This window comes from Eumetopias jubatus, unplaced genomic scaffold (assembly GCF_037043125.1).
Source record: "Eumetopias jubatus isolate StellerSeaLion01/CBP00866 unplaced genomic scaffold, mEumJub1_p1.0 scaffold_6, whole genome shotgun sequence".
Taxonomy (NCBI): Eukaryota; Metazoa; Chordata; class Mammalia; order Carnivora; family Otariidae; genus Eumetopias; species Eumetopias jubatus.
In genome coordinates, this window is record NW_028274812.1 from 51693939 (window position 1) to 51717979 (window position 24041).

Sequence of the window (24041 nt, forward strand, 5' to 3'; positions counted from 1 at the left end):
TTGAAGCTCCTATATTTCAGAGAACTTTAAAAGGATACCCTTCAGCTAAAGGTAGGTGATTTTTAGAAAACCAGTGTAATGGGAATATATAAAGGAATGACTCCTAGCCCTGACAGCCCAGTGGTATCATCTAGGAAGCTCTTTAAATATATTAATGCCCAGACCAATTAAAACAGAATCTGGGATAGGACTCTGGCATTAATTAAAACAGGGTATCAAGTCATACCAAAGGTACAGGCAAAAAAAAAAAAAAAAATAGATAAATTGGACTTCACCAAAATAAAAAATATTTGTTCATCAAAGGACACTATCAATGGAGTGAAAAGATAGCCCACAGAATGGGAGCAGATATTTGTGAATCATATTATCTGATGAGGGATTAATATCCAGAACATATAAAGAACTCCTACAACTCAACAATAATAAAACAACCCAATTCAAAAATGCACAAAGACCTAAATAGACATTTCTCCAAAGATTTACAAATGGCTAATAAACACATGGAAAGATATTTAACATAACTAGTTATTAGGAAAATGCAAATCTAAACTATAATGAAATACTACTTTATAACCATTAGGATGGCTGTTATCCAAAAAACAGAAAATAAGTGTTGTCAAGATGGAGAAAAATTAGAATGTTTGTGCATTGTTGATGGGGATGTAAAATGATGTAACACTATGTGAAACAGTTTGGTGGGTCCTCAAAATGTTAAATACAGACTTACCATACAACCTAGCAATTCCACTCCTAGGTATATACCCAAACAAACTGAAAGCAGGGACTCAAACAGATACTTGTACACCGATGTTCATAGCCACTTTATTCACAATAGTCAGAAGGTAAAATTAACCCAAATGTCCATCAAAGGATGAATGGATAACAGTGATATAGATAGATAGATACCTACACACGCGTGAGCACACGCACACACACTGAAATGTTATTCAGCCTTAAAAAGGAATGAAATTCTGACACATGCTAAAGTATGGATGAAACTTGGAAACATGCCAAGTGATGCAAGCCAGACACAAAAGACAAATATGATTCTACTTATATGAGAAAGAGTGGAATGGGGAGTTATTGTTTAATGGGTACAGAGCTTCTGTTTGGGTTAATGAAAAAGTTCTGGAAATGGATAATGGTGATGGTCACAACGTTGTCAGTGTACTTCATGCCACTGAATTGTACACTTAAAGATATTTAAAATGGTAAAGTTCATGTTATATATATTGTACCATAATTAAAAAAATATAACCCCAAAACCTCCTTGCAGATTCTACTGTGCAACCAGGGATGGGGACCACTGGTTTAAAGGGATGAAGAGACACAAAGGTGTCATTTGTGAGCTCAAACTCCCTGGTGAAGAGTGTGAGACCTGTAACATCTGATGAGCTGTTGGAGAGGAGGGGGATGTGTGGGAGGGGAGGTGGGCGGGGATGGGGGGGTTGTGGTGGGAGGAAGGACAGTGTCAGGCTGGCACCCAGCGCAGTAGATGGTAACAGCATTGATTTTTGAATCAGACAGATCTAGATTTGAATTCCAGATCTAAAGCTTACCAGATCTGTGACTTTTCTTAACCCTACCCTTTATTCAGTCATTAAAAAAGGGATGATAGGGGTGCCTGCGTGGCTCAGTTGGCTGAGCACTTGCCTTCGGCTCAGGTCATGATTCTGGGGTCCTGGGATGAAGCCCCGCATCAGGCTCCTTGCTCGCCCAGAAGCCTGCTTCTCCCTCTGCCTGCCTCTCTCCCTCCTTGTGCTCTCTCTCTCTGACAAATAAAATCTTTTTAAAAATATTTTTTTAAAAAAAGGGATGATAACCCCTACCATACAGTGTTATTATAAGGATTATATGAGATGATGCTTGCGAAGTTCCCAGAACCAATGGTAATATTCAGAATATCAGAGAGCTGTATTGCAGGGCAAGGCTGGCTTCATGCGCTAGGAACCCATGCAGCCACGCAGGACCCCATCCTTAGCAGAGCCCCACGGTTTGCTTAATGAAATTCTTTATAACTTTAGAACAAGGGTCCTGCATTGCCATTTTGTGCTGGGCCTGGTGACTCAGCTGACGGAGAGCAGGGACTCCCACCCAACCGCAACAGCGCTGGCAGTGGAGCTGAGAATCTCTGCTGTGCTGGGCATTAACTCTCTAGTTACTGGATCATGGAAGGGTCCAGAAGTTCTTCAGCAAGAGGCTCAAGTGGAAAGAGAGCTTGAGTGTACTGGCTGTAGCTGCCAGCTCTGACCTGCCTGGCTGTGTCCGAGGGCCCTCTCACAAGATCCTCGGGGTCAGTCTCTCAGTCTATCCGGAAGGGGAGCCTCCAGTCTTCTGATGAAAGGAGAAGTGGTGGCAAGATTGAGGGAAAGTTGGCTGACTGAGTGAAATGGGGAGTAGCTCTGGCCCCTAGCACGTCCTTTTCAAGGTTTTCAACCAATGCCCCTGTCTTTTGCTCTCTGTCACCCCCTCCAGAGGTACCTGATGTCAACAGGTCCTGAATCCCTCTAGGATTTTGCAGAGTGAATCAGCTTGTTTCGTGTCCCCAGCCCATCTCACACCCATCCCTGCCACCACAGACACTGAGCCCTCACTTTTCTCCAACTTAAGTCCGTTTCCACCATCCATCTGCTTTCTAGCTTATGAAAATGTGTAGCCGTGCTGATCAGCTGTCAACTCGTCTGGTGTTCCCTCCCATCCTGTGTTCTTGCGAGTTCATTCCTTTTTGCATTCTCTACTATCAATTCTGTGAAGTTTTAGGAAAGCAGCAAATACAAATACATATGTTCAGTCGGCCTTGTTTAACCAGAGGCAGTCCTGAGCATTTTTAGACTAATATCAAACTCATTGGAAAGCTCATTTTTTTCATTGCCCCTCAGCACCTACTAGACATGCGGCCTCAGGGCTTGAGGTTGAGAGAGGAGTATGGTTTGCTATTTAAACACGTTTCCTTTGAGAGAATACCCACTGTCTGCTAGTCAAACACTTTTCCCGAGTTTGGACAAGAAATAAGGTTAAGGAAACAGTGACTGCCTTCTGTCTTAACTAGATACATTTCAGTCCCTAGTTCATTTTAGACTCCATGGAGAAGGGTGGTAGCCCAAGGTGGCCCACTGATGAGCTCCTCTGTCTCATGCACCTCCTGTAAGCATCGACAGTTTCCCTAACATTTAGCTACTTCTTTCAGCCTTCAATTCGGACATTCATGCAGCATCCCTGCAGCGTGCATGCCTCTTTGCTCTCTGATGCAACAGTGGTTCAGGCAAGACCATAGCTCCCATTGTCATCTTTCCTCCACAGTCAGCCCTGGAACCAGCAGGTACACATGATATCTATGTCTGAAGGTTGGAGAGAGCTAACCTGGACCCTTTTCCCCCAGCAGTAGCCCACCATGCCCCCTCTCCCTAATTCTCTCGTCCCCTGCAACCTGCAGTCTCGAGAAGTGGCTCTTAACTTCTCTGGAGGTCACCAACAGAAGATTGCTGAGGGAGACTTTATATTTTAAGAACAACAGAAGGGCTAAGTAAATGCAAAAAAAAAAAAAAAAGCCATCTGTATATCATCATACTATTTAAAAATTTAGTTAAATTGGCTAAGAATCTGGTACATTTTCAAACCTTTTCTTTTTTTCTTTTAGAGAGAGCATGCATGAGCATGCAAGTGGGGGTGGAGGCAGAGGAAGGAGAAGGAGAATCTTAAGCAGGCTCCATGCTGGGCATGGAGCCGGATGCAGGGCTCCATCTCACGACCCTAAGATCATGACCTGAGCTGAAATCAAGAGTCGGACACTTAACCGACCGAGCCACCCAGGTACCCCAAACCTTTCCAATAAGAATTTTTCCAAATCAGATAATAAAAAACACTCTATCTACCTTATGTTCATTCTACCTTATAATGGAAAATGCTTGATAAAATTTAAAACAAGGTCTTGGGGAACCTGGGTGGCTCAGTCATTAAGCGTCTGCCTTTGGCTCAGGTCATGATCTCAGGGTCCTGGGATCAAGCCCTGCATTGGGCTCCCTGCTGAGCAGGGAGTCTGCTTCTCCTTCTCTCCCTCTCCCCCTCTCTCTCATGAGAACTCTCTCTCAAATAAATAAATAAATTTTTAAAAAATAGTCTATTCCAAAAAAAGAAAGAAAGCAAGCAACTAAGCAAAGGCCTCATAAACCCAAATCAGGAGCACGGTTACCGCATCTTCTCCTTCTCCACTCCCCCTGCTTGTGCTCCTGCTCTTGCTATCTGTCTCTCTCTCTCTGTCAAATAAATAAAATCTTTAAAAATAAATAAATAAATAATTTATTTTTTTTAATTTGTTATTAACATATGATATGTTATTTCTTTCAGGGGTACAGGTCAGTGATTCATCAGTCTTACACAATTCACAGTGCTCGCCATAGTACCTATGCTCCCCATTGTCCATCACCCAGCCACCCCATCCCTCCCACCCCCCACAACTCCAGCAACCCTCAGTTTGTTTCCTGAGATTAAGAGTCTCTTATGGTTTGTCTCCCTCTTCAATTTCATCTTGTTTCGTTTTTCCCTCCCTTCCCCTATGATCCTCTGTCTTGTTTCTCAAATTCCTCATATCAGTGAGATGATATGATACATGTCTTTCTGATTGACTTATTTCACTTAACATAATACCCTGTAGTTCCATCCATGTCGGTGTAAATGGAAAGATTTCAGTTTTTTGGATGGCTGCATAATATTCCATTGTATATATATACCACATCTTCTTTATCCATTCATCTGTTGATGGACATCTTGGCTCTTTCCATAGTTTGACTATTGTGGACATTGCTGCTATAAACATTGGGGTGCACGTACCCCTTCGGATCACTACATTTGTATCTTTGGGGTAAATACCCAGTAGTGCAATTGCTGGGTCGTGGGGTAGCTCTATTTTCAACTGTTTGAGGAACCTCCATACTGTTTTCCAGAGTGGCTACACCAGCTTGCATTCCCACCAACAGTGTAGGAGGGTTCCCCTTTCTCCACAACCTCACCAACATCTGTCGTTTCCTGACTTGTTAATTTTAGCCATTCTGACTGGTGTGAGGTGGTATCTCATTGAGGTTTTGATTTGGATTTCCCTGGTGCCGAGCGATGTTGAGCACTTTTTCATGTGTCTGTTGGCCATTTGGATGTCTTCTTTGCAAAAATGTCTGTTCGTGTCTTCTGCCCATTTCTTGATTGGATTATTTGTTCCTTGGGTGCTGAGTTTGATAAGCTCTTTATAGATTTTGGATACTAGCCCTTTATCTGATATGTCATTTGCAAGTATCTTCTCCCATTCTGTCGGTTGTCTTTTGGTTTTGTGGACTGTTTCTTTTGCTGTGCAAAAGCTTTTTATCTTGATGAAGTCCCAATAGTTCATTTTTGCCCTTGCTTCCCTTGCCTTTGGCGATGTTTCTAGGAAGAAGTTGCTGCAGCCGAGGTCGAAGAGGTTGCTGTCTCAAGGATCTTGATGGATTCCTGTCTCACATTTAGGTCTTTCATCCATTTTGAGTCTATTTTTGTGTGTGGTGTAAGGAAATGGTCCAGTTTCATTCTTCTGCATGTGGCTGTCCAATTTTCCCAACACCATTTGTTGAAAAGACTGTCTTTTTTTCCATTGGACACTCTTTCCTGCTTTGTCGAAGATGAGTTGACCATAGAGTTGAGGGTCCATTTCTGGGCTCTCTATTCTGTTCCATTGATCTGTGTGTCTGTTTTTGTGCCAGTACCATACTGTCTTGATGATGACAGCTTTGTAATAGAGCTTGAAGTGCGGAATTGTGATGCTACCAGGTTTGCTTTTCTTTTTCAACATTCCTCTGGCTATTCGGGGTCTTTTCTGGTTCCATACAAATTTTAGGATTATTTGTTCCATTTCTTTGAAAAAAGTGGATGGTATTTTGATAGGGATTGCACTGAATGTGTAGATTGCTCTAGGTAGCATAGACATTTTCACAACATTTCTTCTTCCAATCCATGAGCATGTAACGTTTTCCATTTCTTTGTGTCTTCCTCAATTTATTTCATGAGTATTCTATAGTTTTCTGAGTATAGATCCTTTGCCTCTTTGGTTAGATTTATTCCTAGGTATCTTATGGTTTTGGGTGCAATTGTAAATGGGATCGACTCCTTAATTTCTCTTTCTTCTGTCTTGTTGTTGGTGTATAGAAATGCCACTGATTTCTGTGCATTGATTTTATATCCTGCCACTTTACTGAATTCCTGTATGAGTTCTAGCAGTTTTGGGGTGGAGTCTTTTAGGTTTTCCACATAAAGTATCGTATCATCTGCAAAAAGTGAGAGTTTAATAAATAAAATTTAAAACAAGGTCTTAACTATTTGTCTTACTAAATTTTGGACAAGTACAGAATGGTTGCAATTTTTTAAAAGATTTTATTTATTTATTTGACAGAGAGAGAGCCAAGCAGGGGGAGCAGCAGGCAGAGGGAGAAGCAGGCTCCCCACTGAGCAGGGAGCCCGATGAGGGACTCAATCCCAGGATCCTGGGATCATGACCTGAGCCGACAGCAGACACTTAATCCACTGAGCCACCCAGAATGGTTGCAATTAAGAAAAAAGCCAAAATTTGCTTTCCAAATTATCTCGTAAACAGTAAGGCACTATTAAATAAGAAAGGAAATACTTACTACTGGTAATTTTAGCAAAACTATGCCCACATTTTTAGTGTCGTATTTGTTATTAATAGGATGAGCTGTTCCGTACTCTGGCATCTTATAAACTTATCGCACCAAGATATAGATGGCAGAGAAGCCGATGGGGACGAACATGTCCTGTGACTCTCAAAGAAGGTAACATTTTTCCAGGATTACCAGATTTTTCTGTGAGGTAAGTAAGATTTTCAAAACTTAATTCGAAAACCTGCCCACACCTCTTTTCAGTTGTTTATGATTATGGCATATTTTAAGTTTTCTAGGTAAAATATACTGTCTTTCAACAGAAGAAGCATTAAAAACATTTTTATTGAACCCACGTCCCTATCTTCTTCCACCTATGCCGGCACCACCATTTAAAGTGTTCATATTTGGGCCTCAATCTTCAGGGAAAACAACACTTTGCAATTTGCTTGCAGAAAATTACAAAGGAAAGGTAACTACTTACCCAGCTAGCTAGCTACCTGTCTATACTTGATTATAATTTGTAGGACTTTGGGATTCACAGGATTTCTCCGTTTTCTTAATTTTGCACTGTCAGTTGGGTAATTGTCCCACAGGGCTCGGAGTAGGGAAGGCCTCCTTCTGGCTGCTTGTTGTGGCTGCTGAAACCACAACGTCTCCCTGCTTCCCAACAGCCCCCAGACTTCACTGGTACGTCATGCAGGCTGTGCCACCAATGACCTGCTTTGGTTTCACTCGTCTCCTATTTCCTGGGTCCCAGTTCTCCCAACTCTCTGTCCCTCTCCCCACACAGTCACTCCTGCCATCATTCTTAGTATCTGCAAAGATCCCCCTCTTTGGTGACACAAACCCTGGCTTGTCAATTCCTTGGCCTCTCTCCTCATGGATCTTGTTCTCCACCCTGAGTAAAGGGAAGAGAAATTATTTTTAGTTTAGACCAGAATGATAGCAGTAGAGGTGGTGAGAAGCAGGCAGATTGGGGATATGATTGGAAGACAGATCCCAAGTATTTCATGAGGGATTGGAATGGAGAGTATTTCTGTGAAGGCCAGAGTGCTGGAGCAGAGAGCAAAAAGGGGAAGGCCTAAGATGACGGGGCAGAAGGTCTAATCAGAGCGATGCAGCCCCGGGAAGGGCTGTGAACTGATTCCAAGTGCTATTCCTTTGAATGCAGGGATAACATTTTCTATTTGCTCTTAACTTTTTATTGTAAAATATTACAAACAGAAAAGTAAAGCTCAGTAAATTATCACAAAACAAACCCCCATATAACCACCACCCAGGTCAAATAAGGGCCACCACCCTGGAAGCCCCGTCATGTCTATTCCCAATATCAGTTCTCTTACTCCTTCCGCAAGGGTAACTGCTGCCCTGAACTTTTTATGGCATTCACTCCTGTTCTTTTCTCTTGTGGTTTTACCATGTGAGTGCACATCTAAATGTCATAGTTAGTTTTGCATATTTTCTTAACTTTCTAGACTTAAACAATGTATGTTCCTTGTGCCTGGCTTTTTTCACTTCACATTATGATTGTGATATTTATGCATGTTATTTCTACGTGTTACTGCATATAGCTACAGTTCATGCATTTTTTTTAGTATATTCTCTTGATTGAATTATACTATAATTTATTTATCCATTTGAGTATTAATAAAACTTGGGTTGATTCCAGTTTGGGTATCACAAATAATATTGCTATAAACATTCTCGTACATGTTTCATGGGGCACACATGATATCTTTATATATTCTGGAGGTATATCTAGCAGTAAAATTCCTGGGACATAGATTATGCATACATTCAACTTGTGTAAATAATGCCAAACTGTTTTCCAAACTAATTCTATCAGTTTACAACTCTATCAGCAGTGTGTGAGAGTTCTGTTATTCCACATTCCTGCCAACTTTCATTATGGTCAGTCTTTTTAATTTAAGCCATTCTAGTCGATGTATCTCAGTGGTTTTAATTTGCATTTACCTGAAAATAATGAGGTTAAACATTTTTTTCTTTTGTTTATTGGTCATTCAGATATTCTCTTTTTAAAGTATTTGTTCAAGTCTGTTACCCTTTTGAAATTTTTTTTGCATGTTATTGGTAGGAATTCCTTATATTGTCTATATAGAAGTTCTTTTTTGATAATAAGCATTATGAATATTTTCTACCACTCTGTGGTTTACCATTTCATATTATATTACAGTATGTGTCAGACAAAGTAATTATAATTTTAAAATATAAAGGGCGCTTACGAATCAATATGCAGATGAAGCCCCAATGGAAAAAAAATAGCGAATACGCAATTCACAAAATAATAGATAGAGTAGAATAGCCACTAATCATGAGAAAAGGATTATCACCTCCCTGATAACCAGAGAAGTGCCAAAAAACCAGAGAGATACCATGTTGGAGTTGAAAGAACACTATTAACACCCAATATTGATCTCCCCATCTTAGGATGGGGAGAAGTACATTTTCATATACTGCTGGTGAGACTATAACCATTAGGGATGATAATTAGAAATATGTAAGAGCCTAAAGTCCATACGTATCCTTTGAACTGTCAATTCTATTTTACAAATTTTTAAGAAACTATAAAAGATATATACATAACTGTGTTCATCATAGCCTAGTTTATAATAGCAAAAACATGTATAAGTAAGTATATATTATCAGCATTTGCGTTAAAAAGGTGTAATATGTTCATCCTGATACAATACTGTGCATCCACTAAAAAATGATGGTGTAGATGTATATTTTTTGGCATGAAATAAAGTAATACAGACATATTGAAGGAAAAGCAAAATGGAATCTAGAAGTATGGAAATATTATTTGGTTTATTGGTCATTCAGATATTCTCTTTTTAAAGTATTTGTTCAAGTCTGTTACCCATTTGAAATTTTTTTTGCATGTTATTGGTAGGAATTCCTTATATTGTCTATATAGAAGTTCTTTTTTGATAATAAGCATTATGAAGACTTTCTACCACTCTGTGGTTTACCATTTCATAAAAGGCATATAGAAATCTACTTCTAAGATCTTAATATCCAGTATGAAGTTTATTATCTACCTTACACTGGACTTATATTCAGAATATATATAGAATTTTTAAATTTTTTTTATGTTATATTAATCACCATACATTACATCATTAGTTTTTGATGTAGGGTTCCATGATTCATTGTTTGCATATAACACCCAGTGCTCTATTCAGTATGTGCCCTCTTTAATACCCATCACCAGCCTAACACATCCCCCCACCCCCTCCCCTCTAGAACCCTCAGTTTGTTTCTCAGAGTCCATAGTTTCTCATGGTTCTTCTCCCCCTCCAATGTCCCCCCCTTCATTTTCCCCTTCCTGCTATCTTCTTCTTTTTTATTTTTTTTTAACATATAATGTATTACTTGTTTCAGAGGTACAGGTCTGTGATTCAACAGTCTTACACAATTCACAGCACTCACCATAGCACATACCCTCCCCCATATCTATCACCCAGCCACCCCATCCCTCGCACCCCCCCACCACTCCAGCAACCCTCAGTTTGTTTCCTGAGATTAAGAATTCCTCATATCAGTGAGGTCATATGATAAGTGTCTTTCTCTGATTGACTTATTTCACTCAGCATAATACCCTCCAGTTCCATCCACGTCATTGCAAATGGCAAGATTTCATTCCTTTTGATGGCTGCATAATATTCCATTGTGTGTGTGTGTGTGTGTGTGTGTGTGTGTGTGTGTGTGTGTGTGTGTGTGTGTATACACCACATCTTCTTTATCCATTCATCTGTTGATGGACATCTTGGCTCTTTCCATAGTTTGACTATTGTGGACATTGCTGCTATAAACATTGGGGTGCACGTACCCCTTCGGATCACTACATTTGTATCTTTGGGGTAAATACCCAGTAGTGCAATTGCTGGGTCGTGGGGTAGCTCTATTTTCAACTGTTTGAGGAACCTCCATACTGTTTTCCAGAGTGGCTACACCAGCTTGCATTCCCACCAACAGTGTAGGAGGGTTCCCCTTTCTCCACAACCTCACCAACATCTGTCGTTTCCTGACTTGTTAATTTTAGCCATTCTGACTGGTGTGAGGTGGTATCTCATTGAGGTTTTGATTTGGATTTCCCTGGTGCCGAGCGATGTTGAGCACTTTTTCATGTGTCTGTTGGCCATTTGGATGTCTTCTTTGCAAAAATGTCTGTTCATGTCTTCTGCCCATTTCTTGACTGGATTATTTGTTCCTTGGGTGCTGAGTTTGATAAGCTCTTTATAGATTTTGGATACTAGCCCTTTATCTGATATGTCATTTGCAAGTATCTTCTCCCATTCTGTCGGTTGTCTTTTGGTTTTGTGGACTGTTTCTTTTGCTGTGCAAAAGCTTTTTATCTTGATGAAATCCCAATAGTTCATTTTTGCCCTGGCTTCCCTTGCCTTTGGCGATGTTTCTAGGAAGAAGTTGCTGCAGCCGAGGTCGAAGAGGTTGCTGTCTCAAGGATCTTGATGGATTCCTGTCTCACATTTAGGTCTTTCATCCATTTTGAGTCTATTTTTGTGTGTGGTGTAAGGAAATGGTCCAGTTTCATTCTTCTGCATGTGGCTGTCCAATTTTCCCAACACCATTTGTTGAAAAGACTGTCTTTTTTTCCATTGGACACTCTTTCCTGCTTTGTCGAAGATGAGTTGACCATAGAGTTGAGGGTCCATTTCTGGGCTCTCTATTCTGTTCCATTGATCTGTGTGTCTGTTTTTGTGCCAGTACCATACTGTCTTGATGATGACAGCTTTGTAATAGAGCTTGAAGTGCGGAATTGTGATGCTACCAGGTTTGCTTTTCTTTTTCAACATTCCTCTGGCTATTCGGGGTCTTTTCTGGTTCCATACAAATTTTAGGATTATTTGTTCCATTTCTTTGAAAAAAGTGGATGGTATTTTGATAGGGATTGCACTGAATGTGTAGATTGCTCTAGGTAGCATAGACATTTTCACAACATTTCTTCTTCCAATCCATGAGCATGTAACGTTTTCCATTTCTTTGTGTCTTCCTCAATTTATTTCATGAGTATTCTATAGTTTTCTGAGTATAGATCCTTTGCCTCTTTGGTTAGATTTATTCCTAGGTATCTTATGGTTTTGGGTGCAATTGTAAATGGGATCGACTCCTTAATTTCTCTTTCTTCTGTCTTGTTGTTGGTGTATAGAAATGCCACTGATTTCTGTGCATTGATTTTATATCCTGCCACTTTACTGAATTCCTGTATGAGTTCTAGCAGTTTTGGGGTGGAGTCCTTTAGGTTTTCCACATAAAGTATCATATCATCTGCGAAGAGTGAGAATTTGACTTCTTCTTTGCTGATTCGGATGCCTTTTATTTCTTTTTGTTGTCTAATTGCTGTGGCTAGGACTTCTAATACTATGTTGAATAGCAGTGGTGATAGTGGACATCCCTGCTGTGTTCCTGACCTTAGGGGGAAAGATCTCAGTTTTTCCCCATTGAGAATGATATTCACTGTGGGTTTTTCATAGATGGCTTTTATGATATTGAGGTATGTACCTTCTATCCCTATACTCTGAGGAGTTTTGATCAAGAAAGGATGCTGTACTTTGTCAAATGCTTTTCCTGCATCTATTGAGAGGATCATATGGTTCTTGTTCTTTCTTTTATTAATGTATTGTATCACATTGATTGATTTGTGGATATTGAACCAATCTTGCAGCCCAGGGATAAATCGCACTTGGTCGTGGTGAATAATCCTTTTAATGTACTGTTGGATCCTACTGGCTAGTATTTTGGTGAGAATTTTTGCATCCATGTTCATCAAGGATATTGGTCTGTAATTCTCCTTTTTGATAGGGTCTTTGTCTGGTTTGGGGATCAAGGTAATGGTGGCCTCATAAAACAAGTTTGGAATTTTCTTCCATTTCTATTTTTTGGAACAGTTTCAGAAGAATAGGTATTAATTCTTCTTTAAATGTTTGGTAGATTTCCCCTGGGAAGCCATCTGGCCCTGGGCTTTTTTTGGCAGACTTTTGATTACTGTTTCAATTTCCTTAGTGGTTATAGGTCTGTTCAGGTTTTCTATTTTTTCCTGGTTCAGTTTTGGTAGTTGATACAGCTCTAGGAATGCATCCATTTCTTCCAGGTTATCTAATTTGCTGGCATATAGTTGCTCATAATATGTTCTTATAATTGTTTGTATTTCTTTGGTGTTGGTTGTAATCTCTTCTCTTTCATTCATGTTTTTATTTGAGTCATTCCTTTTTTCTTTTTGATAAGTCTGGCCAGGGGTTTATCAATCTTGTTAATTCTTTCAAAGAACCAGCTCCTAGTTTCGTTGATCTGTTCTACTGTTCTTTTGGTTTCTATTTCATTGATTTCTGCTCTGATCTTTATTATTTCTCTTCTCCTGCTGGGTTTAGGCTTTATTTGCTGTTCTTTCTCCAGCTCCTTTAGGTGTAGGGTTAGGTTGTATATTTGAGACCTTTCTTGTTTCTTGAGAAAGGCTTGTATTGCTATATACTTTCCTCTCAGGACTGCCTTTGCTGCATCCCAAAGATTTTGAACAGTTGTGTTTTCATTTTCATTTGTTTCCATGAATTTTTTTAATTCTTCTTTAATTTCCTGGTTGACCCATTCATTCTTTAGTAGGATGCTCTTTAGCCTCCATGTAATTAAGTTCTTTCCAACTTTCCTCTTGTGATTGAGTTCTAGTTTCAAAGCATTGTGGTCTGAAAATATGCAGGGAATAATCCCAATCTTTTGGTATTGGTTGAGACCTGATTTGTGTCCTAGGATGTGATCTATTCTGGAGAATGTTCCATGGGCACTAGAGAAGAATGTGTATTCCGTTGCTTTGGGATGGAATGCTCTGAATATATCTGTGAAGTCCATTTGGTCCAGTGTGTCATTTAAAGTCTTTATTTCCTTGTTGATCTTTTGCTTAGATGATCTGTCCATTTCAGTGAGGGGGGTATTAAAGTCCCCCACTATTATTGTATTGTTGTCGATGGGTTTCTTTGTTTTTGTTATTAATTGGCTTATATAATTGGCTGCTCCCATGGTAGGGGCATAGATATTTACAATTGTTAGATCTTCTTGTTGGATAGCCCTTTAAGTAGGATATAGTGTCCTTCCTCATCTCTTATTACAGTCTTTGCTTTAAAATCTAATTTGTCTGATATAAGGATTGCCACCCCAGCTTTCTTTTGGTGTCCATAAGCATGGTAAATGGTTTTCCACCCCCTCACTTTCACTCTGGAGGTGTCTTTGGGTCTAAAATGAGTCTCTTGCAGGCAGCATATCGATAGGTCTTGTTTTTTTTTTTTTTATCCAATCTGATAACCTGTGTCTTTTGATTGGGGCATTTAGCCCATTTACATTCAGGGTAACTATTAAGAGATAGGAATTTAGTGCCATTGTATTGCCTGTAAGGTGACTGTTACTGTATATTGTCTGTGTTCCTTTCTGGTCCATGTTACTTTTAGGCTCTCTCTTTGCTTAGAGGACCCCTTTCAATATTTCTTGTAGGGCTGGTTTCCTGTTTGCAAATTCCTTTAGTTTTTGTTTATCCTGGAAGATTTTTATCTCTCCTTCTATTTTCAATAACAGCCTAGCTGGATATAGCATTCTTGGCTGCATATTTTTCTCATTTAGTGCTCTGGATATATCATGCCAGTCCTTTCTGGCCTGCCAGGTCTCTGTGGATAGGTCTGTTGACAATCTAATGTTTCTACCATTGTAGGTTACATATCTCTTCTCCCAAGCTGCTTTCAAGATTTTCTCTTTGTCACTGAGACTCGTAAGTTTTACTATTAGATGTCTGGGTGTTGACCTATTTTTATTGATTTTGAGGGGGGTTCTCTGTCCCTCCTGGATTTTGATGCTTGTTTCCTTCCCCAAATTAGGGAAGTTCTCTGCTATAATTTGCTCCAATATACCTTCTGCCCCTCTTTCTTCTTCTTCTGGGATCCCAATTATTCTAATATTGTTTCGTCTTATGGTATCACTTATCTCTCGAATTCTGCCCTCGTGATCCAGTAGTTGTTTATCTCTCTTTTTCTCAGCTTCTTTATTTTCCATCATTTGGTCATCTCTATCACTACTTCTCTCTTCTGCCTCCTTTATCCTAGCAGTTAGAGCCTCCATTTTTTATTGCACCTCATTAATAGCCTTTAATTTCGACTTGGTTAGATTTTAGTTCTTTTATTTCTCCAGAAAGCGTTTCTCTAATATCTTCCATGCTTTCTTCAAGCCCAGCTAGTATCTTTAAAATCGTCATTCTGATCTCTAGTTCCAACATCTTACTAATGTCTGTACCAATTAGGTCCCTGGCAGTCAGTACTGCCTCTTGTTCTTTTTTTGAGGTGATTTTTTTCTGTCTTGTCATTTTGTCCAGAGGACAATAGATGAATGAGAGAACACAATGCAACAGGGTAACAACGACCCCAGAAAAATATACACTAAACAAATCAGAAGAGACCTGAAACTGGGGGAAAAGAAAGGGAAAGAAAGAAAAATGAGAAAAAAAAGGAAAAAGAAAAAGATTAAAAAAAAAAAAAACAGAATATGATCAAATATGATTAGGCTGATGCATAGATGAGTGCCACACTCTAGATTTTGGGCATATTTTGGTCTGTTAGAAGAAAGTGCCTCCCAAAATTTTAAAGAAAGAAAAACTTATATATGTACAAAAATAAGGGTAAATACAATGAAGGGATGGAATATGATTGTAAAGATGAAAATTATAAAAGATTTTATAAAAGAAATTGGTAAGACAAGAAGTTGGTTGAAAAAAGAAAGAAGAGGATTTAAAAAAAAAAAGGAAAGAATGTGATCAGGCAGGAGACTAGAACAAAGCCATACATTAGAAATTTAGGGTATATTTTGGTCTGCTAAAAGAAACTGTATCCCAAAATTTTAAAGAGAGAACAACTTTTATACACACACACACACACACACACACACACACACACACACACCAAAAATAAGGTTAACTACTATGAAGGGATAGAATATGACTCTAAAAATGAAAAATAAAAAAGATTTTTAAAAAAGGGATTGATAAGATGTTGGTTGAAAAAGGGAAAAAGAAAAATTCAAAAAAAAGAAAAGAAAAAGAAAGTTAAAAAAGAAAAAATTAACTTTGAAAGACTAAAGAATCATGGGATAAAAGCCATGAATTCTATGTGCAGTGTATTCCCCTAGCAGTTCTGCCGTTCTCATTGATCATTAAACTTGGTCTTGGCTGGCTGTTCTTGCTGATCTTCTGGGGGAGGGGCCTGTTGCCGTGGTTCCCAAATGTCTTTGCTGGAGGCAGAATTGCCCCGCCCTTGCCGGGTCTGGGCTAAGTAATCTGCTGGGGTTGGCTCTCAGGACCTTTTGTTCCCTGCAGTCTTTTCGTACAGCTTTGCAGGACGAGAGTGAAAATGGTGGCCTCCCAATCTCCGCCCCGGAGGAGCTGAGAGCTCAGGGCCCCACTCCTCAGTGTGCCCCCAGAGAAAAGCAGTCAATCACTCCCGTCTCCCCAGCCTCCGGCTGCACTCCTTTCTCACCTGGCCTGTGACCTAGCATTTCTATCTCTGGCACCTGACCCCATGTGGAGTCTCCAAGCCCAGCAGATCCCTGCGGTGCGCTCCCGCACCATTCCTCCCAGGGGAGGAAAGGGAGTCTCCCCGGATCTGCCGCTTGTTGGGTCCCTGCTGGAGGAGCAGTGGCCCGACTGGGCCGCGGATCACAGTTTATGGCAACCCCGAGCCGAGAGCCCGCTCCTCGGCTCTGTCTCTGCAGCCGGCTTCCCCACTCCGAAATCTGGAAGCTCTGCTGCACTCAGGCACCCCCGGTCTTTCTGTGACCCCGAGGGCCCTGAGACCACAGTGTCCCAGCAAGGGTTCCAGCCCCGCTTAGCCACTGGAGCAACGTCCGTCAGCGGAGCCAACTTCTAAAAGTTCCGATTTTGTGCTCCGTGGCTCTATCACTTGCCGTAGCAGCTGACGGAGGGCCCCTCCCCCGCTGTCTATCCTCCTGAATATCGCCTCGGATTCACTTCTCCACACGTCCTACCTTCCAGAAAGTGGTCGCTTTTCTGTTCAGAGAGTTGCTGCTATTCTTTTCTTCGATCTCCTGTTGAGTTCATAGGTGTTCAGAATGGTTTGATCCCTATCCAGCTGAATTCCTGGGACCAGACGAAATTTAGGTCTCCTACTCCTCCACCATCTTGCTCCTATATGTAGAATTCTAATCCAGTTTTTTTAAATGGACAAAAGTTGAACATATGATTAAAACAGAAGGTAAGTGAATGACCAATAGCACATAAAAGAAGCTCAAACTTATTTGTGATTAGGGGACTGTAAATTTAAACTACAATGAAATACTTCTTCACACCCACTAGAATGGCTAAAATTTAAAAGATTCACAAAACCAAGTGTTGGTGAAGATGTGGAGTTAACTGCAATTTCCATAATTGCTGGTAGTAATGTAAAATAGTTTAATGGCTTATTATAAAATCAAATACACACTTACCATATGACCCATTAATTACACTTCTAGGTATTTGTCCAAGAGAAATAAAAACATATGTCCACAAAAAGACTTACTCAGAAATGTGCATTACTAGTCTATTTATAACAGCTCCAAATTGGAAAAGCCCAAATGCCCAACAAAGATGAATGGATTAAAAACAACAACAACTGTGGCATAGTCACACAGTGATACTACTCAATAATAAAAAGGAACAGATTACTGATACATACAATTACACTGGTGAATCTCAAAAACATTGTGCTAAGGGCGGGAAAGCTTGGAAAAGATTACATACTGTATGATTCCATTTATATGAAATTCTAGAAAAGGCAAAACTAATTTAGAGTGGACAAAAACAAAGTGGTAGCCAGGGGCCAGGAACTGACTATAAGGAAGCATGAGAGAACTTTTTGGGGTAATATAAATGTTCTATATCTTGATTATAGTTGTTATTATGTGTATGTATTTGTCAAAACTCATCAAACTGTATACGTAAAATGGATGCCTTTTTTTGTAAGTTATACATGCAAAATTGATTTTTTAAAAAATTTGTGTCACTTGAATATATATTACATGATACATATCTAAGTATATCATACTACATGAAAAGTATGACTGAATTTCTATGAAAGCATGTACTCAATAATCATTGAATTCTGAAAATAACATATCTCATGTGGCATTAAGATGTTTGAGGTAGATAAGTATAGATGTAGTTGAACAATGTGTTTAATATTCACAGTGATTTGTGCTTCCGTTGGTTTTCTCAAATATTCTTTGCAGGTAATTGACTATGCCAAGCTTGTTCAACCACGTTTTGATAAAGCCCTTGAAATGTTAGTGAGAGATACGATAGCGGAGGCCACTGAAGCAGCAATTAAAGCTGTGAGAGCGCAGCTCTTCATAAAACTACAAGCTAAAAGACAAGGTGAACCATCTCTGTCACATGTGTGTTCTAAGCAGAGGTCAACAATTCAACTTGGCTGCCCGAGGGCTGGGACTTGCTTTGCTCGCCCTGGTATCCCTGGCACCTTGTACAGTGCAGCCTCTTAATAATTGATTGAAGACATGAATATACATAAACCTGACTCACATAGAGAAAAGATTTCAGTCCTAGACCTCTAAGAAAAGGAATCAGAAAGAGCTTCCAAATTTGGATTTACTTTTGTGGATTTGCTTGCTGGGCAGAGACTGAATAGAATTTATACCTTTATTGACTCCACCTGATTCTTGCGGAGTTTACATTGTTGCTGCTGCTGCTGCGGCTGTTTTACTATGTAAACGTGGGTTGGCCCCAATTGTAATTAGTTTTTTCTATTTGGAGAATATTAATTTCAAGTTCAAAACAGTCATAAGGCAATGAAACTGGAAGAAGCCTTAATGATCAATTAACACAATTCTTTAACTTTACAGATAAGGAAAACTTTTTATATAAATTGGGAAGCTTCTATCATTTTCTGTGCTTGAAACTGTTTAAATAGCAAAGAAATTATCTCTTCCTACATGGGAATGTTGAGTTTTTGCTAGGAAAGAACAGGTTATTTGCCTAATAAATCTGTCTCTTCTTTCTCAGCAGCCTATAAACAAGTGAAAGAGTCTAACACGGTGCCCAAGGGATTACAAAAACAGCAAAAAGACCAGCATTAAAATTACATGCCATCCTTGGGGTGCCTGGGTGGCTCAGTTGGTTAAGTGTCTGCCTTTGACCAAGTCATGATCCTGAGCTCCTGGGATTGAGCCCTGCCTCCCAGCTCCCTGCTCAGGGGGCAGTTTGCCTCTCCCACTCCCTCTGCTCCTCCCCCCACTCCTACACACTCTTGCTCTCTCTCAAATAAATAAAATCTTTTTTAAAAAAATTAGGAATAGCATGGAGGACCACAGGGGAAAGGAGGGAAAACTAAATGGGAAGAAACCAGAGAGGGAGACAAACCATGAGAGACTCTGGACTCTGGGAAACAAACTGAAGGTTACAGAAGGGAGGGGGTGGAGGGATGGCGTACCCAGGTGATGGGTATTAAGGACAGCACGTGTTGTGATAACCACTGGGTATTATACATAACTAATGAATCATATGTAACTAATGAATCATTGAATACTACATCAAAAATTAATGATGTACTATATGTTGGCTAATTGAACATAATAAAATAAAAAATTACATGCCATCCAAACGATCATCCAGATGATCCAGATGAATTTGTTTTTAGTATATTATCTTCAAAATGAAATCCAAAAGTTTATTAAATACTCATGGACAATTCACAAACTAAAGCTTGAGAAATATTGGCAAAGACTATTAAGATGGCTTTTTATTCAACTTACTTAAGGCTGGACAAAATGAACTCATTAATTCATTCAACCTTGTACTCTGTGTTAGACATGATTCTAGGTACTGGGCTACAGAGGTGAGCAAGACACATGGAACTCCTGTCTTTGTGGTTGTTACATTTTAATGGAGGATGGGGGTCAGGGAACAAGTGAACAGATAGAAAAAATGTAACACTATACTGGGTCAGGCAGTGACTGGAGCAGGGGTGCTGGAGTGTTAGGATGAGCAGGGAAAACCTCTCTGAAAAGAGGACATTTAACTGAAACCTGGATCAAGAAGAAACTAGCTAGGCTCCAGGAGGAAGAACAGTGATTAATGATGTTTCTTGGACTCTGTAGTGATTCCTTTCACATCAAATTATGGCATGAAATCATAGATTTTAGATCTTTCCACATATTGCTTTCTCCCACCAGAATATAGAAATAGATGCCATCTCTCATACACCGCAAACTTAAAAGTCTCTTTTTCTTTTTCAAATTCCATACTTTAGAATTCGGATTTAGAATAAATCTGACAGTAGAGTTTTTAAAACTTTTCTAGTTGGAATTTTCATGCTGGTTCCACTAATTTGCTAGTTTTGCTAATTTCACTCCCAGTATACTTTTAAGAAAAATTTGTCAGTGGAGATTATTGAGGTTTTTTAACATAGAAAATTCTATAATACAGAGGAAGGCAGCTAACATGCATTAGGCTTCCTGTGTGCCAAGCATTTTCTCAGGCTTGAGTCTATTATCTCATTTAATCCTTAGAACAATGCTTTTGGCTTGATCATCCTCATTTTGCCCAGTAGAAATTGAAACAGAGAGATCAAATGATTTGCCAAAGCCACACTGCCTGAGTCAGAACTCACACTCGTCTGTCTTTAAAGCAGAAGATTTAATCACTCTTCCTGTCTGCTTACCCCCAACTATATTTTGCTAACACAGCCCATTACTGTCTTTTAGCACAGTCAACTTCAAGAATACTTGAAAGAGAATTTGAAAGGAAAGAATATGACAAGTTCCCATCTGATGCATATAAGAGTTTAGAAGAGTCACGATCTTCATTCGATGAAGATGGTAAAAAAATATATTCTGATGTTCTTGGCCAAATCTTTCCTAATCTAAACAGATTAGCTGATAAAGCATATTATTCTTTCATGCAGTGTTCACTCATGAATCTCAAAAAGATCGTTTTTTAGAAGACAATGAAGACAAAAAGATTTCAGAAAATGTCTTCGATGATCAGTCCTCTAAAACTGGTAAAGATGGTAACAAAATGGCTCAGTGCACCTCGTGGCTCAGTCGGTTAAGTGTCTGCCTTTGGCTCAGGTCATGATCCCAGGGTCTTGGGCTCGAGCCCCGCATCAGGCTCCCTGCTCAGCAGGAAGCCTGCTTCTCCCTCTCCCACTCCCCCTGCTTGTGTTCCCTCTCTCGCTGTCTCTCTCTCTCTCTGTCAGATAAGTAAATAAATTCTTAAAAAACAAAACAAAAAAAAAACAAAATGAATGGCTCATGCCATGCTTATGGATCTTATTTCCATTTATTTCATACTTTATCATGTTTAACATTGAAACTTAAAATTATCCCAAAAATTGGACACTTAGGTTGAAAAATAGTTAGCTTTTCTCTTACAGATTTAAACTGAACAGCTATAGAACAGAGATTTATTAGAATGAAGAAAAAAACTAATAAGATAATAAATTCTTAAAATCTGTCTAATGTACTGGAATCAGAACATCACAAACCTAGAGTTTGAGCTGTGAAATGTTACTATTTAGTGCTATGTACCCTTATAAAATTTTTCCATTCACATATTAACATAATTGAGAGCATACGATGTAAACTATTTTTACCTTTTTTGATTCATAATACATTTAATTATATTACTTCATTAGGAAATATTTTAATCCTCATTTTAAATTACTGCACTATTTCCCTGTTCATAGGTAATAGTTTTAAGTAGTTCTTTATGTTGTAAACTTATTTTTCAGATTTGTTTTTGCTACTACAAATAATGCTTTAATGAATTTTTTCATTGCATGTTGACATAGGTATAATCACTAGTTTAATGAGTATGAAGTTATAGACAGAGTCAAATTGCTTTGCATAAAAGTTATTCCAAATTATGTTCCCCTCAGTAATATACAAAATATGTGTTATTGTTTACTTGGTATATTCTCTATAATTTTAATTTTTATTTGATGATTTCTGAAATTTAATATTTTAATATTTGTTAATAACCATTTATATTTCTTCTTTTCTGAGGTGACCATTTTTGTCTTTTGCTCATTTTTCTAAATTGTCCTATCAGTTATATGTTTCTGTAAAAACTTTCTGTATTAGTCACTTATTTTTCATATTTTTTTCTACATTGGGTCATTTGTCTTTTAAATCACTTTGATGTTTTTGAAGTAGAGGGGCTGCCAGTCTTCTGTCTAATTAGAGGAGTAGTTGAATACTTATATCCTGATGCAGCCTATGAGCCAACGTAACTGTGTAGAGTCATTCAGCATGCAGTGAGGGCAAGCATGAAGTATAACACTTGAAAAACCAGCGTGTGCCACCTTCTCTTCCATCCCTGCCAACTTGCCTACCTCTTTTCCTCTTGCTGTTTCACGTGGTCCCATGCTTGTAATTGGAAGTATTCCTCTTGTTTTCTGATTCATTACCTTGATGCTCATGATTTAGCTTGACCCTGGAATCCTTTGGTCCCTACCTCTTCTACCTGGCTTCCTGGGTTTTGACTCCTGCTGGACATGACTTCTTACCTCATTCACTTTCATTTTGATGCACTGGCTCTAAGCCACTGCTCTGATGTTTTATGTTTCCTGACTTAACATTTCCTCCTCAATCTATTTCCCCCTTCTTGGAGCATGTACTGCAGTAACACAAAGATAGTACTTTTTGGACCAAGCATTAATAATCATGTTCTATTGCAAGTAGCATTGTCCACTAAAATTATTAACGGCATTAGGTTATTTTACTTTAGATGCATTAGAAGACTCAATAGAAGAGGTAACTGCAGAGCATCCAGAGGTTCTTTCTATGATAGAGGAGACTGTGAAAATGACAAAGGATATGAACTTTGAGCAGCCATATGAAAAACATGCTGAAATCTTAGGGGAAATCATCAAAGAGGTAAGAAGTCCAGATCCAAATGCTTATGTTCTTTGGTAGTTTTTAATGTATCAACAATTATGCAATATAATTTCATAGCTTTGAAATTAATCCTTCTTTAACTTTTATTTTCTTTGAGTTCAGTTCATTAAAATATGTTGCCTATGAAGCCAGTACCAAAGTTAGATATTTCTTCTAATTAGTTGTAAACTGAGACAAATTTCACTCCATAGCTAACTTATTTCATCCAACCACCTTAAACATGCATTCCTAGGGGAAATGGATGAACACACAAGTACTTGTCCAACCTAAGGGGAAATTAAAGCCTCAGATGCTGTGTCCTACCACTGACAAATCAGAAGGTTTATCTTTGGCTTATAAAGAACAAGATATCCACATGGGTCTATTTTGTACAGAGATCTTGAGTAAGCATTCACGGCAAAGACAACAAATCTGTTTTTGGGCTTTCAATGAACTTCTTTGGATTTTCTCTGTAATTTGAGAATTATGTAATTTAAAATTATATGAGAAGAAAATAATATTCTATGAGAGTATAGAACCACTCTATAACACATTGGGCGGGCTCCTTGAGCCCCAGGCTGTACCCAAGGTAAGTTGCTGTCCCCCTCTGAGCTTCCCATAGAGATCTTTCAACTTCTTCTGCATCTCTTCAGGTTGTTCTGTCATCAGTTGGTTCCTTCAGAAGCATTCTGAGAACCTACTCTTTGCCCCCTTAATGTGCTAAATTCTAGGGATATGAAGATGAATTAAACATAGCTTTTTAAGGAGCCATCAGTCAGGTGCAGAAGGCTGATGTATAATCCAATATTTGAGTTATCATGTACTATGTGGTAAGTAGATATATACAAGGTGTAGGACTCACCTACTGTCAGGACTGTCATCTCTGCATGTAAAGTGAGACAAAGTATCCCAGAGGAGAGATAGGCAAGTGAGGGACGTCTTTAGCACTGTGGAAGTCCCATCCTTGCCCTTCACTGAGGATTTCCTCCATTTCTTCAGAGTTTATTCTGGAGGATACAAATCTACAAGGAGTACTAAAACACCTCTGATATAGGAATGTATATGGTATCATTAGATGATAAACTGCCACTCTGAGATGGTGGAGGAGTCTAAATCACATGAGGTTGTAACATCAAATCTCATATCAGATTGTCTTTCTCAAGAGAACAGAGACCTGTGCAGGAGACTTTGACTTGTCATCAGTTTTGATGGTCTCTGTGAGTAGTAAGACTATTCTTAAAAAGTAGCTAGACTGGTGGAGGGATGGGGTGGCTGGGTGATAGATACTGGGGAGGGTATGTGCTATGGTGAGTGCTAAGTGTAAGACTGTTGAATCACAGACCTGTACCTCTGAAACAAATAATACATTATATGTTTAAAAAAATAAAAAAGAAGAAGATAGCAGGAAGGGAAAAATGAAGGGGGGGAAATCAGAGGGTGAGACAAACC

General features: G+C 39.1%; 1 protein-coding gene across 1 annotated transcript in view; it reads left to right on the top strand.

Annotated features, from left to right (window-relative positions):
• The window catches only part of AK9 (adenylate kinase 9), a 126763-nt gene that overhangs the window by 25017 nt on the left and 77705 nt on the right, over positions 1–24041 (top strand). The window contains exons 10-15 of the mRNA XM_088024266.1: positions 6704–6843; positions 6924–7104; positions 17928–18072; positions 20418–20531; positions 20618–20713; positions 22444–22592. Of these exons, the coding sequence (XP_087880392.1) occupies positions 6704–6843; positions 6924–7104; positions 17928–18072; positions 20418–20531; positions 20618–20713; positions 22444–22592 (825 nt within the window). The remainder of the gene's footprint in view (positions 1–6703; positions 6844–6923; positions 7105–17927; positions 18073–20417; positions 20532–20617; positions 20714–22443; positions 22593–24041) is intronic.